Here is a 13,245-nt window from a genome sequence, read left to right on the forward strand (position 1 = left end):
AAAAATTGAGTGTCCTTGAATTAAGTTCATGGTTATGGTTAAATAGATTATTTTATAAAATTGGGAAGGAAACTACTGTCTTAAAGATAATCGATTAATTTATTTCAACTCCTCCTGGATGTTGAGGCATTTACAGGGTAAACATTAATTGGTTGTTCTAAAGTTTTTCTGATGCTGCTCTTTTAATTCTGTATTAACAATGTTAATTAATAGATGTTCTCTTTGGACTAGTGAATGTTTGTCTTGAAAATTTATCTTGTTACACTAAAAGTGGTAAGGAATCTAATTTTTATCTTAGGTGATGGTGGAAAAGAGAAGCTGATTCCTTTAATTCAAGGCCCTTCTGACACCAGAGACTTACACAGCAGTAAATGGCTCAATGAGAGTAGAAAGCCAGAATCTCTTTTAGCTCCAGATTTGGTGGCCTTTACAATCCAAATTCCACAGTATATGGACTACTGCCACAATTCTGGTAAGTACAAAACTCTTGTTAAGCTGATATCACATTACATTTTTCCTATCCAATTTTCAAAAGAGGGGTTTGATATAAAATGTGCCAAATGTCAAAGTATCTTCTACACACACTCTCCACAATTATAACTGTAGCTCACTGTGAGACGAAAGAGCTAAAAGCTGCATTTTGATGTATGTCTCCTTCAATAAGGAGTGCTTCATTAATTTTGGTTGCCTTTTAAAATAATTGTATGAAACTTCTGTAAACTTTTGGTGGGGGAGGGAGGAGAGGCGGGATCCATGTTGAAAATATTAGTTCTATTCCTCTTCCTGGTACTGGGTTGGCATTCTTATACAGAAGCTGACATACTGAATTCTAAATGGTTCATATAAATTTGCAGCATGATTTATTATTAAGAATTTGTTTATCATAAAATTTGTTAACAATAAATAATAATATAAAAAATACTGCAGGGCACACATTTGACCTCATCAAATTTGGTGTTGTGGTGGCCTTAAACGAGAAGTTAATAATTTTTGAGAGTTGTTTGGCTAAATTTAAGAGTGTTGTTGACTTTTAGGGCATAAATACTTTTACCTGACATTCTTATTGTTTCTGTGGTCTTTAAATGAAAACACTGGTCTGTTTTAAGCAACAGTGACAATTTTGAAATGTGTCTAGTTTAAAATAACTCATGTAGTTTGTGAAATACACCTGGAACTAGATTTTCCTGTCAGTGTGGTGCTTCTTAAAAACCATGCTTTCATGTTTTTCAAAGCTTATTCTATTGCCTTGCAAGGCGTGGAATGAAATGTGGGAAAAAAAACAATCCAAAAACCTATCTAGGTTTAGGAAAGCAAAAGAATTACTTGACCCCAATATTATGAAACAGAAGTAACTTGAACACTTCAAGTGTGCTTTTTTTCTGTATTTTTTCTTGTGTAATTTTTCATGAATGTCATTAGTCTCAAAAGTAACAGTGAACTTATTCCTAGCATTGCAATTTTTATGTGCATATGTAAGCAACATTTGATTCTTATGCAGAGTAAATATTTGTAAGCACTGTGCAATCCAGCTGTTGTTAGGTTATTTTCTCAGTAATTGTACTTCTATGTTTCTTGGAGAGCATCATGTTGAAAATGTTTACAGCCGTGTTTTTATAACAACCATCTTCAGTTCCCGCTCCTGCTCCTAAAGCATTGCCAAAAAGCAGTTCATGATTCATTAATACCTGAATTACTCAGATCCATTTTTAAACAGAAGCTAAAATCTGTTGCACCTGTTAACTCACTTAAATACCTTCTAAATGTTCATTACAATATTTATTACTATGATTAATTGCCACATTTCTTGCCTTTTTTGAGTTTTTTTTAGTTTAATTTTCTGACTTTTTTGTCTTAGTCTATTGTATTTTAAAGGCTCTGTGGATAGCTATACTGTACACTTACTGCTTTTTTTGCAGGTCATAAGGATCACATACATTTTTGCTCATCAGTGTTGCAGATGGCTTAGTTAGATGGTTGTGAGTCCTTGATGGGTTGTGACAAGAGGTGCTTATGAGAATTAAGGCACTGACAAATGAAGTGCTGGCCAGACTCACATTCAGGGATTTTGAGATACAAAACTCTTTTTTGTAAAAGACAGTTGTCTGTGGTACCTGCTTTGTAGATGAATGGACATACATTAAAAAATGTTAAGATTTTAGAGTTGAAAATGTACTGGACACTTCACCTATGCCATCAGTGTCTGAGGAAAGCTGTAGTGATTCCATGTACACAATGGCAGTCACTAAGCCGTGCATATTCAGGCTCTAGCTTTGCTCCTCTAGATCTGTAAGGTGGCACCTGTGAGAAGTGAAAAATGAGAAGAAAAAGCTGATTGATTTGCTAAAGCTTTGGTCTCAGTCAACAGGAAGAATGGCATACTATTTTTTTAAACATAAATTAAACCAGGAGTAATTAACATTTCAGTTGTCTCAGGTTCTATACAAAAGATCAGCAAAGTAAAAGCCTTTGCTTTCAAATACTTGCTGAAGAAACTGGGGCAATTTAATACAGGAGATATGGCTATCATTTTCATTATGACTGTGAAAATTACATGTAGGGAAAACGTAAAGTGCTTTGAGAGCATAAAAATGCATTTGCCATCAGTTGCAGTCTCTTCTGGGAGTTAAAAAAGCTATACTGGATAATTTCACAGAAAAAACTCATCCCTTGGGAGTAAAAGGGTTTTTTAAAGCTGTTCTACTGGAGGTGATTGTGCAGTACTGAAGTTGTGCTGTTTGTGAAATTTTTCCTAATAATGTTGCATATAGTGTTCTATAGGAGGAATTTGCACTAATTCATTAAATAGAATGGAAAACAACTTGATCAAAAATCAAAGCAGCTGTTTGCTAAGGAGGAAGTTGTGCAAATGGCATGTGATTCTTGACTAAACCAGGGCATATTTACCCAGGAAACAGAGAGGGGACTGTTCCTCCTCCTCTCCTTGTTTCATCAGCAACTGTCTGCAGTCCTCTATCACTTGAATCATATGATCCAGGGTGATCAGGATGGTTATGCAACTTCCTTTTCCTGCTTGTCTGTATGTGGTCCTGGGAAGCTTGAGGATGTATTTACAATCTGAGCGATGAAGCATTTGACACTAATATCTTCCTTTATGCTATTTCACTTGTGCTGTTGAGAGGAAGAGGAGAAAGAATATGGTTCTAGCAGTACCATCAAAGGAAAAGGCTCTAAACTGTACTTTCAAAAAGGGCAGCATTTAGAGCATGTGATGTATAACAAGTGTAAAACAAGTGCATATACTTATGATTAGTGTTCTATTATTTGATGCATAAAGTGTCATTATCACATGGAAAACGGATCCACTTACGACAAAGGAAGTATTTAGGAACAAAGAATGTAAATATGATACTGTTTAGTCTTTAAATACAAGCCTGTATGCTGTGATTTTAATTTTGGATACTTTGGTTGTATGAAAAACTGCCCCAGGTATCTCTATGCATAGTTGTCAAAATCAGTGAATATGTCTTCAGTCTTTAAATTGCAGCATATAAAATAAGTACAAGAGAGGAGATTATTCCATTACCCCAGGGCTTGGGAAGGTCTTCTTACACTTTCTCTGAAATAACCCTGGCTTTATTAACCCTGGGAGCAAGCTGCAGACCTTGTTTGTTTCACCTGGCCTTTGAGAGAAGAGGGAGATTTTGAAATGAATGCTGGTGTTAGTGGTTAATTATGAACAGCTGTTGAATAGATGAGGTGAGCTGATTACGCTCTGTTTGGTTTGCCATGTTGAATAATTGGCAGTGCGTGCACAGCCAGTGTATGGACAGCTTTATTACGAATAAATCAAGAGGAACAAAAATAAAAAATACAATTCATAAAGTTTTCTCTGAGATCAGCTTAAATGGTCAATAATGCAGCAGTGAAATAAGGGAGTAAACAAAAGTACTTGTATTAGTATCATGCTCATATGTGTTAAATTTATAAACTCAGTGGAGCAAAGCAGGAGTGAAAAGGTTTCTTTAATTTGTCGTAGCTGCATAAAAGCTGAAGAGCAAACATTCAGCCTTATAAAAGTTGGTATTTCTTGTTTCAATGATATGTTTCTCAAACTTCTGAAATGTTTAGAATTTTTTTCCTCTATCAGTATTTTGATTTAGATAAGATCACTCCATTCCCCCCCTTCCCATGCCAAAAGGAGAAAATAACTGAGGAAATAATACCTTCAAGTACAAAAAAATAGAAATTGTACCAGCAGGAACATAAACTATCTCATTTTAATCCGTTAGAACCTAATAGAAAGGAGGTGAGAGATTAGAGGTATGTTTGGTTTTATGCATATATACCTACATATGCCCCCCAACTTCCCCTTTTTTGCCATTAAGAAAGCATGTCATTGACATATTTTTAAATTTCATTCTGACTGCTTGCACTAGGGATATTAGTCTGAATTTTGAAGCTGGAACAATAATATTTTTCAAGTTCTGATCTAATTTAACTGAGTCCTTGTGGTAGTAAGTAAATAACTAAAAAAATCCTAGTAAAAGAGAATTCATACTCTAATTTGAAGTATTTTGGATAGATTTAACACAATGAATGAATAAAAATGGTTTGTATATTGGAGTAATTAAAGACAATTCACATTTGTGGTTTGGACATAAATGTGTAAAAATTATACCCATCTATCTTATTACATTTCCTTTTCTCTCCCTGAGGATTTCACTATGTACTTTATCTGTAATTGTTGCCAGTTTTCTATCAAGTTCCCACTGGGCTTCTGGTGCAAAAAATCTTATCCTCTCGATGACAGAGCTTGCCTGAATGATTTCATGCTCTTAGCATTTTTGTTCACGGGAATTAGGGGGAGAATGTAACTGCAGCTGAACATAGCATCTATTTTTGTAATTTTGAAGTTTAGAATCTGTTATTGGAACTAAATGAAGAGATGCAGGTGTTCTCCAGTTCAAGTCCTTTGGGATTTTTTGATGGTAGATGCTTGAAAAGAAAATGCATGTGTTTCCAGAGTCAAACAGCAGCTGTGGACAAGGATTTATGTTTTTCTCAGAACTTTGGGATTTCAAAATGTTACATTTAATCACATGCACAGAAAGGAGAGCAAATGTTAAAGATGTTACATATAAAACTAGGAGACTGATCTTTTTACCATACCAACTAGCTGTGGGAATAGAGGAACAAAGTGATCTTTAATCTTAATATGCACAATTTCAAAAGGATTATGATAGTTGCCAGGACTCTGGTCTTTTGAGAACTGTGCTCAGGCAGTGCACAGCATTTATATCTTCTTAATTGCTTTTAAAATCTGGTTTATTCTTATATTTTTACTTGGAAAAATATGCATGTTAATAGTATGGGTTACTGAAAACACAATATTCATGTAGGCTTATTTTGGAGGGTGGATTTAAATTCGATAAGTCTACAGTTTTTGGAAAAAATTTCTGGCAACGTCCTGTAGTTTTCAAAATTTGATTTAAAATAGCAGTTCAACTGCCTGAACTGCAAGGCTATATTTGGAAGTTTTCTTTCTGTCGTTATTTGTGGGCAAAACTATTTTGTGGTAATGCAATTTCTCCCTCCCTTTCTTTCAATTTTTGCAATTAGTTGATTGTAGCAAACAAAATATCTGACATCTTAAGTTTAGTTGAACTTTGGGCAAGGGCAGCAGATGGTGGTACTGCTGAGCAATTCAGGAAAGGAGAATGATGTGGGGAGGAGCAGGTTGGTAACAGTGGTAAATGCCAATTAATTAATACCAAGGAAGAGAAAGTAAAAGCCTCTTTTAACATTCCCCAGTTGGTGTGTGCTCCATCCTCTGCCATTACCCTCACAACCTCAGCATGTTGTGCACTACAACCTTGTTAAATGTCAAATATTTTTCCAGGCTCGAATCACCATTGCATCTACAGTCTTACAAAGATCCAGCACTCAGTACTTTCTCTAGGAAAGAAGCAAACTTGTCCTCAAGTGCAGTCTGTTCCTCTACTGGCTGCAATTGTAGATCTCATGTACATAGAAATAGCAGCAGAGAGGGACATACTATATACTATGCTAACTAGATTAAGATTACGCTTCCAGTGAGTTGCAGAAATCTGGCAACTGCCAGTAAATTCTGGTTATAGAAAGGTAATTGCTTAATGCAGGAATAAGACAGCTTGTTCAACTTTCCTGCAAGTAATTCTGCAAATCCTCGTGGGGAAGAGGAGTTTTCATCTCTCTGCTTATGTTGTGGTCAGTTTCTCTCAATATGCCATAAATCCTTCAGCAATACATGTGTTCTAGGATTCTGAGATTGTGACTAAACAGGATTCTGAGTTTTGTAAAATCTTACTTTAAAAAATGATATTTCCAAAAAGAAAAAAAGAAAAAAGCCTACACTGTCATGCAAGGTGTTAGCTATAGCTGAGTTCCCTGAACTCTTTCAATCCTGACTGCATTTGAGATTTACTGTTCAGCTGCGCTGTGGAAGTTGGGTAATACCTTTAGTCAAAGAAGCGCTTTTGCCTTTTTTCCAGATTTTTTTTTTTTCTTAATACAGTCACTTAAGATTAAGAGTTTGGGCAAAATAAGAACAAAGCACTGTGAAAATGGGGTCTCAACTCCAAATGTTAGGAGCCACTGGGAAATATATGACTGAGGGAACTGGAAAGCCTGCATCTCATCTGGATTTGTAACTTTTTTTGTAAAAACTCGTTGTCTGACTCTTTCTTTTCTTTTAACTTGGGGTAGCACTGTTCTGCCTGTAGATAATGTAGTTCATCTTGTAGTTCTTGGGATAGGACTTTGAGCTTCAGTATTGGCAATTAAAGATTTGAGCTCTTGAATGGTGGTAGTTAAGAGGTATGCAGGCTTTAAAGTACATAAAGGAAATCTCTCCACCTTCTCTTTAAACAGCTCATAACCTAGAAAATTCTGTAAAAGTAACTAAAAGAAAGTTATTGAAAAGCCTTTTCTTTTTTAGACTTTTAGCTCATTAAATATGTAGAAGTTAGGGAATAGCAGATATGAGATTATTTCTGCTACCTTTATTTTGTGTGTGTGTGTGCATGTGTGTTCCATTGGATTTCTGTTCACTTTAAAATCTGGCAGTATCAAAGTGTTCCATATGGCCACCAAAGTCATATTTAACACTTCTGTTATTGAAAAAACAATCTACATGTGGGTTCAAATGATAATTTCTATTTTCATAATGGTAGAGGCTGATGTATCTGTGCTTACTTTATTTCTGAAAATGCATTTACCTTTCCCACTTATGGCATCTGGAAAAGCATTATTCAGCAAGGTGACTAGATACTTATTGTTGGTTTGGAGTGTTTTGAAAACGTGACAGGTATAGGCTCTCAGCAATTGCTGACACATAGCTTTGGACATTGAAATCTGTTTTTAATTGAGAAAATATATGTTGGCCAGCATATTGGGATAGTTCCCTCCCATTTTGAAAAAATGCCATGGGATCCTTAACTCCCATTTGGACACTTCCCAGACATGGGCATAAGGGACTGTAACTGTTTATTTTCAAATAGTGTTTAAACTATTTCCAGGTTTTATAATTGAATTGTAGTGCTCTCACTGCTTCTTTAGTGATGTAGATGATTCATATAAGGTGGCTACTTTTTTTGTAATGAAATGCTAAATAGATTTAGTGACTGAAAATCAGTAGACTCTTGGTGGTAAATTGTAAATTCATTTTGACTAGGTCACCTTCTGATTTTTAAAAATTTTAATAACAAATAATTAAATAACATTATACCACATTTTATAAAAACTGCAGTAAATGAAGTATTTTATTTTTAATGCATAGATTATTATATATATATAAGTATATTTATTCCTAATCTAAATTTTTTTCAGTTATTTTCAGGATTCAACTCTGTAGCAGTTTAAAATAAGCTAAAGGTCACTCCCAAGATTCCAATGTTCTGGTTATAATACAAATGTATCAATAGTCTCATTTTTCTTATTAAGGATGCAGTCAGAGTGAATATTCAACCATATTGTCCCTTTCTACCTAAGCATTACTATTTAGAAGTTCCCACAGAAATTTCTTCCTATGGTGTTATGAATGGCCAGTTATGGTCAGCAATTAAAGTTGGGCCATTACCAAGTGACTGAAGAGCTGGTTTTATGTAGAAAGCAATAGTTCACAGTCAGGATTAGGCAAAGCAGGCTAGAATTTTAATAATATTTTTTTTAAATTCAGCTAGATAACCTCTGTGATGACTCCCAATCTAGGACAGACTCCTATAGCTGACCAAACGAAAGAAATTTTGAACAGGTGATCTTAAAGGTGTACAACTTTGGAAACATTTAAATTAGTTCTATTTTTTTCATGTACTGTGAAGCTTCTCAAGGTCATTCCCTATTGTTATCAGAAATCTGTGAACTGTATAAAAATTAATAGTATTAATTAATTAATACTATATTAAAACTATTTAACTTGTAACCTTTAGACCATTTAATCACTTGAGTGTATGAGCCGATTTCGTTTCACCTGTGCACTCAAATAGAACTAATATGTTCAAGATACATAATATGGACTTGTGCAAGGTGGCAGAAGTACTTAAAATTGGTGTCAGGAAAAAAGTGCACTGTGTAACTTTTCAGTTCTAGTTAACAGCTAAAATTAGCTTACCTAAATTATGTGAGCCATTAATGTTGAGTATCTCTATATAACAGCCTTTAAGTACAGCAAATTAAAACACAATCGTGGTATATTTGAGGTTATCCTGACATTCGCAGTATCACATGGAATGCTAAATCTATTTGAGAAATGCAGTGATAGGATTAGAGTGGGTATATTGTTTAATTAAATAGCTAAATATTTTTAATTCTTAATTTTAATCTGATTTACACTCTTCAGTAGAGGAAAAGGCATTTTTAAAAGGGAAAAATACCCTTTTTTTTTTTAGAAGTCATGTCTGAAAGGGAAGATTCTAGCTGTTAGGTTAAGACAAACACATGCTGAAGCAAAGTAATTTGCTGACCTGACTTCTGAGTTTCCATCCAAACTCATTTGTTCTGCAAATTGTTGATACCATTTGCAGCAGAGCATATCAGTGCATGCTCTGGCTTTCATAAGTGTTTTCCTAATTTCTGATGTATTTTCAAGGTGAAGTAGACAGATCTGGGGGAAAAAAAAAAAAAAAAGTAATTTTCCCCCCAGGAGATTTAGAAAACTGTGTATTTGCAGAATAGAAATGGTTTTGGGGTTTCTACTTTCTGAACTGATGAGAACATTTAATGGCTATGCAATGACTGGGTACTCTGACAATGTGAATGGAAGGGATGAAGAGTTCCAAACATTTCAGCTCTTATGGTAAGGGTTGGCCTGCATCTACCAACTCTTACACATTTAGCCTGGGTTCACCACCTGTCTCTGCAGAGCTTCTGGGGCTGCTTGTCTGGGGTTTGTGCCAACCTGAAGAAATATCTTTGGCTGTGCTGCCTCCTGACCAGGAATCTTGAAAAAATAGACCCTGCCTTTGGGAAGGTGGACTTGAAAGGAGTCAGACTGACCAGAGTCTGAGCCGTGTGTTTTTGAATTTCAGTGTTTATAACTGTCATGCCAGTGGAAAAAAGACCAATAATAATAGGATGAAAACAATAAATGAAAAAAAAATTTATTCAGATGTCTTATGTTAATCTTCAAATTAATAATCTGAATAAAAAAGTGGCTGACTGCCTCTTCTCATCTCCTGCTGCCCTCAAAAGAAACAAATACTGTGTAAATACAATATAAAGTATAATATTAGAACTGGCTTGGCTATCATAGGAATTTTCCCCCTTGAAGTGGGAAAAATAATGGAAATTTTGTAAATAGAGACAATACTTCAAAAAGTAAGAGAAGATATGATTGAATATAATAGTTATTAAATACAGTATCTGGCTCAACTCAGCATTAGTGAGCAGGGTTATGGAGCACATATGATGATGGATCATCACTTTTAGATAGTATTATTTTCGATTCTGTATGTCCATGGCATAGATGTGATAATTCAGATGTCCATTTAATGTAAAAGTTAATAAAGCACATCTTTTATGCTTTGAGCTTTCCATGAATTATGTGTACAGCATATTTCTTATTTTTAAGAGTTTTTTTTCTTATTTTTAAGTGTGACTATGTTGATGTTTGGTCATGTATTTGATAGAAATAAATTAATGAAATGAGAATATTAATTCTCTTCTGTACTTTTGAGCTCCCTTATGTCCCTGCTGTCATAAGAGAAAAAGAATTCAGTACTGAGAAAATATTTTCAGGTTATGACCTGAACATTTGTACAAGAAAATTAAATGTGTTCAAACTATCTTTATAGTATTTGAAAGATGTATTAGCCCAAGCCCTGGATTAATATTTTTCAGACAGTAAAATCATTGCAAAACGCTTCTTTCATACATGTTTCATAATAAATTCGTTATTCAATGATAAGCTTAAAATTAACCTTTTATGTTAAAAGTGTGTTTTTAAACCAACTTTTAGAAAATATTGCAGATAGAATGTAATTTTCTGAAAACAGATGTCTATTTTCAAGGGCACGTATCAGTCCTTTAAGCAGTTGCATGTATAAACTAATAAAATGAAACTTTAATGCAAGTTGCAGTCAGTTGATTAAATTCTTTTTAATTACAAAATGAAATCATTAAGGCATATTTATATTTTTCAAAACAAGATTAATAAAATATAATAATCATAATACTAATTATGTTTAGTGTAAAGTCTTCTATAATAATTTGAAGCAAATAATACTTTTTTTTCTTCACTGGTAGCATAAGCAAAGTATAAGCCTGTGAAAAGGATGACTTAACACAACTGTTGATGCACTTCAACTGAAACATCTTTATCAAGTTAATACAAGAAGCAGTCATGCCCTACTTGAATTACTCATTTATAATGGCTGAGCAGCAGCCTGGATGTGGACTTTGAAATCCTGGGAAAATAAGATGCATGCATGCATCCAAATGTCTAGAGTCTTTAAAGCAGCTGTAAAATGTTTAAGTGAGATGTCAGTTACTAGCTGTTGTCTACATTTTTAGTTCTAAGGGAGGTGTGATCATTTAATTGCTAACCAAGTTTAATATTATTATAGTCATTGCATCCTCAGTTCAAAACTTTTTTTTCTAGAGCCATTGGAACTGGAGAATCAGAATATTTGTCTGCTTTTTTGCACGCTCTATTGCACAGATTATGCCAAGATTTTTTTAAAGCTCTTATGTGCTTTGTTAAAATACATACATTTTTCTCTAACTTTTATTGTGCTTGAAATGAGGAAATAATAATCCCAAAGATGTGAAAAATATCAAAATAAAGCACATGTCTGGGTAGCAATTCCAAAAATGCTACCTTTGTGCTCAGTAAGGGCATAAGAGTCTAATAGCTGGTAAAGGCGATATATTAAAAGGATTTCTGTCTCTTTGCACTGTTGGGATGTTGCTGTTTGCACAGGCTTTTGCAGATGATGGCATTGCCAGGTTCCTTGTGTTCACAGCTTGATTTCATGTTTTCTTTGAAAAGACAGACATATAGGAAATTAACTGTTCAACTTTAATTGTTCTGCAAATTCTTGCACAATTCCAAAGGGTGTGCATCCCATTATACTTGAAACAGAAATTTTTCATTAGAAGTGCCAGATGTTTCTCTAGTATCCTCACACTTCCCAAGTAACCAGTATAGAAGCAAACACTCTTTTTACTGCAGGAATTGTATAAGTTCCTATGACAAGAAGTGAGTGAGAGCATGAACATCCACTTTTACATGTTGGAACATCTGCAAGGCAGTGTGAACTTTGTGTTGCACTTTGGAGACAGACAATAAAGTCCATGTTGTATCTATCCAGGGATATTTGTAATCTTCTCATAGCAGCTGGTGAGACTGCAAGGGTGCTTAATTAAGGATCATTCAGGAATTGGTCATGTAATTTTTCCTTCTTTCTGTTACAAGTAAATTGGGATGACTTGTGCTTTGTTTACTGGAAAAATCACTATCTCAAAATCACGATGGAAGGAGAATCTGTTTTCTACACAATGGCAGCAAATGAGGCCCCCAGCTCAGAGATTGTACCTTCCTTCCTGGTACTGGGAGAATGGAGAGGTGAGAATAATCCTCCTTAGGAATAGAAATAGGATGGTTAAAAGTCTTCACTTGTATTTTTTTCCAGGACAGCCCCTGTAGAGTTATTTGGTATAGCTCTTATGAAAGAACTTTAAACTAGATTTGAAAGAAGAAAGAAATAAAACCAGGCTTTTCATAGATAAACCTGGGGGCAGTATGCCCCTGTCTGAGGGATGCTGTGGTAGCAAGGTCCTTTGGTCTGCCTCCTCAGTGGAGGTCGAGGGTGGAAATCCATGTGGCAGCAAAGACACAAGGGTTATTGAATTTTTAGGAATCATGGAAGCACCTGAGAATGGTTACATAGGAATTAGGGCTTGTTTTTCCCAAAAGGCAGAAATGAATAGTCCAACTGAAGTGCATTTACACCAATGCATTCAGCATGGGCATCAAGCAGGAGGAGCTGGAAGCCGTTGTGCAGCAGGAAAACGATGCCATACTTGCCATCATGGAAACATGGTGGAATGACTGGCGCAGCTGGAGTGCTGCAATGGATTGCCATAAACCCCTCACAAAGGATGGGCAAGGAAGGAGAAATGTTGGAGTAGTTCTGGATATTGGGGAGTGTTTTGATTGTCTAGAGCTCAGTACTGTTGACAGTAGGGTGAGTGTTTATTTTGAGAGTCAGAGAGAAGGACAAGAAGGCTTTGGTGGGAGTCTGCTGTACACCTCCCAAGCAGAATGAAGAGACTGATGAAATATTCTGTTAGCTGCTGGGAGAAATCACACAATTGCTGGCCTTTGTTCTCATGGGAGACTTCAATTTACCAGATGCCTGCTGGAAATGCAATACATTGGAGAGGAAACAGCCTAAGAGTGTGGAAGTTAACTTCTTGACACAGCTAATGAGCAAGTGAACTATGAAAGGCACAGGCTGGACCTGTTGTTTGTGAGCCAGGGATGGGCTGGTGGGTGATGTGGTGGTTGAAGGCCTCGGGCCCAGTAATTACAAAATGACAGAATTTTTGGTTCTTGAAGAAGTAAGGGGGGTGAGGGAGCAGCAGATCTGCTACATTGGACTTCCAAGGGCATACTTTGGTCTGCTTAGGAGACTGGTTGAAAGATTTCCTTGGGAGGCAATCCTGAAGTACAAAGGAGTTCAGGAAGGCTGATCATAATTTAAAAAGGAAGTCTTAAATGTATAGCAGGCTGTACCATGTGCTGAG

The 13,245-nt window shown here is 35.4% G+C and overlaps 1 protein-coding gene across 9 annotated transcripts in view; it reads left to right on the top strand.

Annotated features, from left to right (window-relative positions):
• Positions 1-13,245, top strand: part of VPS13B (vacuolar protein sorting 13 homolog B) — a 426,148-nt gene that overhangs the window by 135,916 nt on the left and 276,987 nt on the right. For all 9 annotated transcript variants that reach the window (XM_014879767.2, XM_088154920.1, XM_014879771.2 and 6 more), the window contains one exon: positions 299-472. In XM_014879767.2, the coding sequence (XP_014735253.2) occupies positions 299-472 (174 nt within the window). The remainder of the gene's footprint in view (positions 1-298; positions 473-13,245) is intronic.

Source organism: Sturnus vulgaris, chromosome 1 (genome assembly GCF_052056855.1).
Source record: "Sturnus vulgaris isolate bStuVul1 chromosome 1, bStuVul1.hap1, whole genome shotgun sequence".
Classification (NCBI taxonomy): domain Eukaryota; kingdom Metazoa; phylum Chordata; class Aves; order Passeriformes; family Sturnidae; genus Sturnus; species Sturnus vulgaris.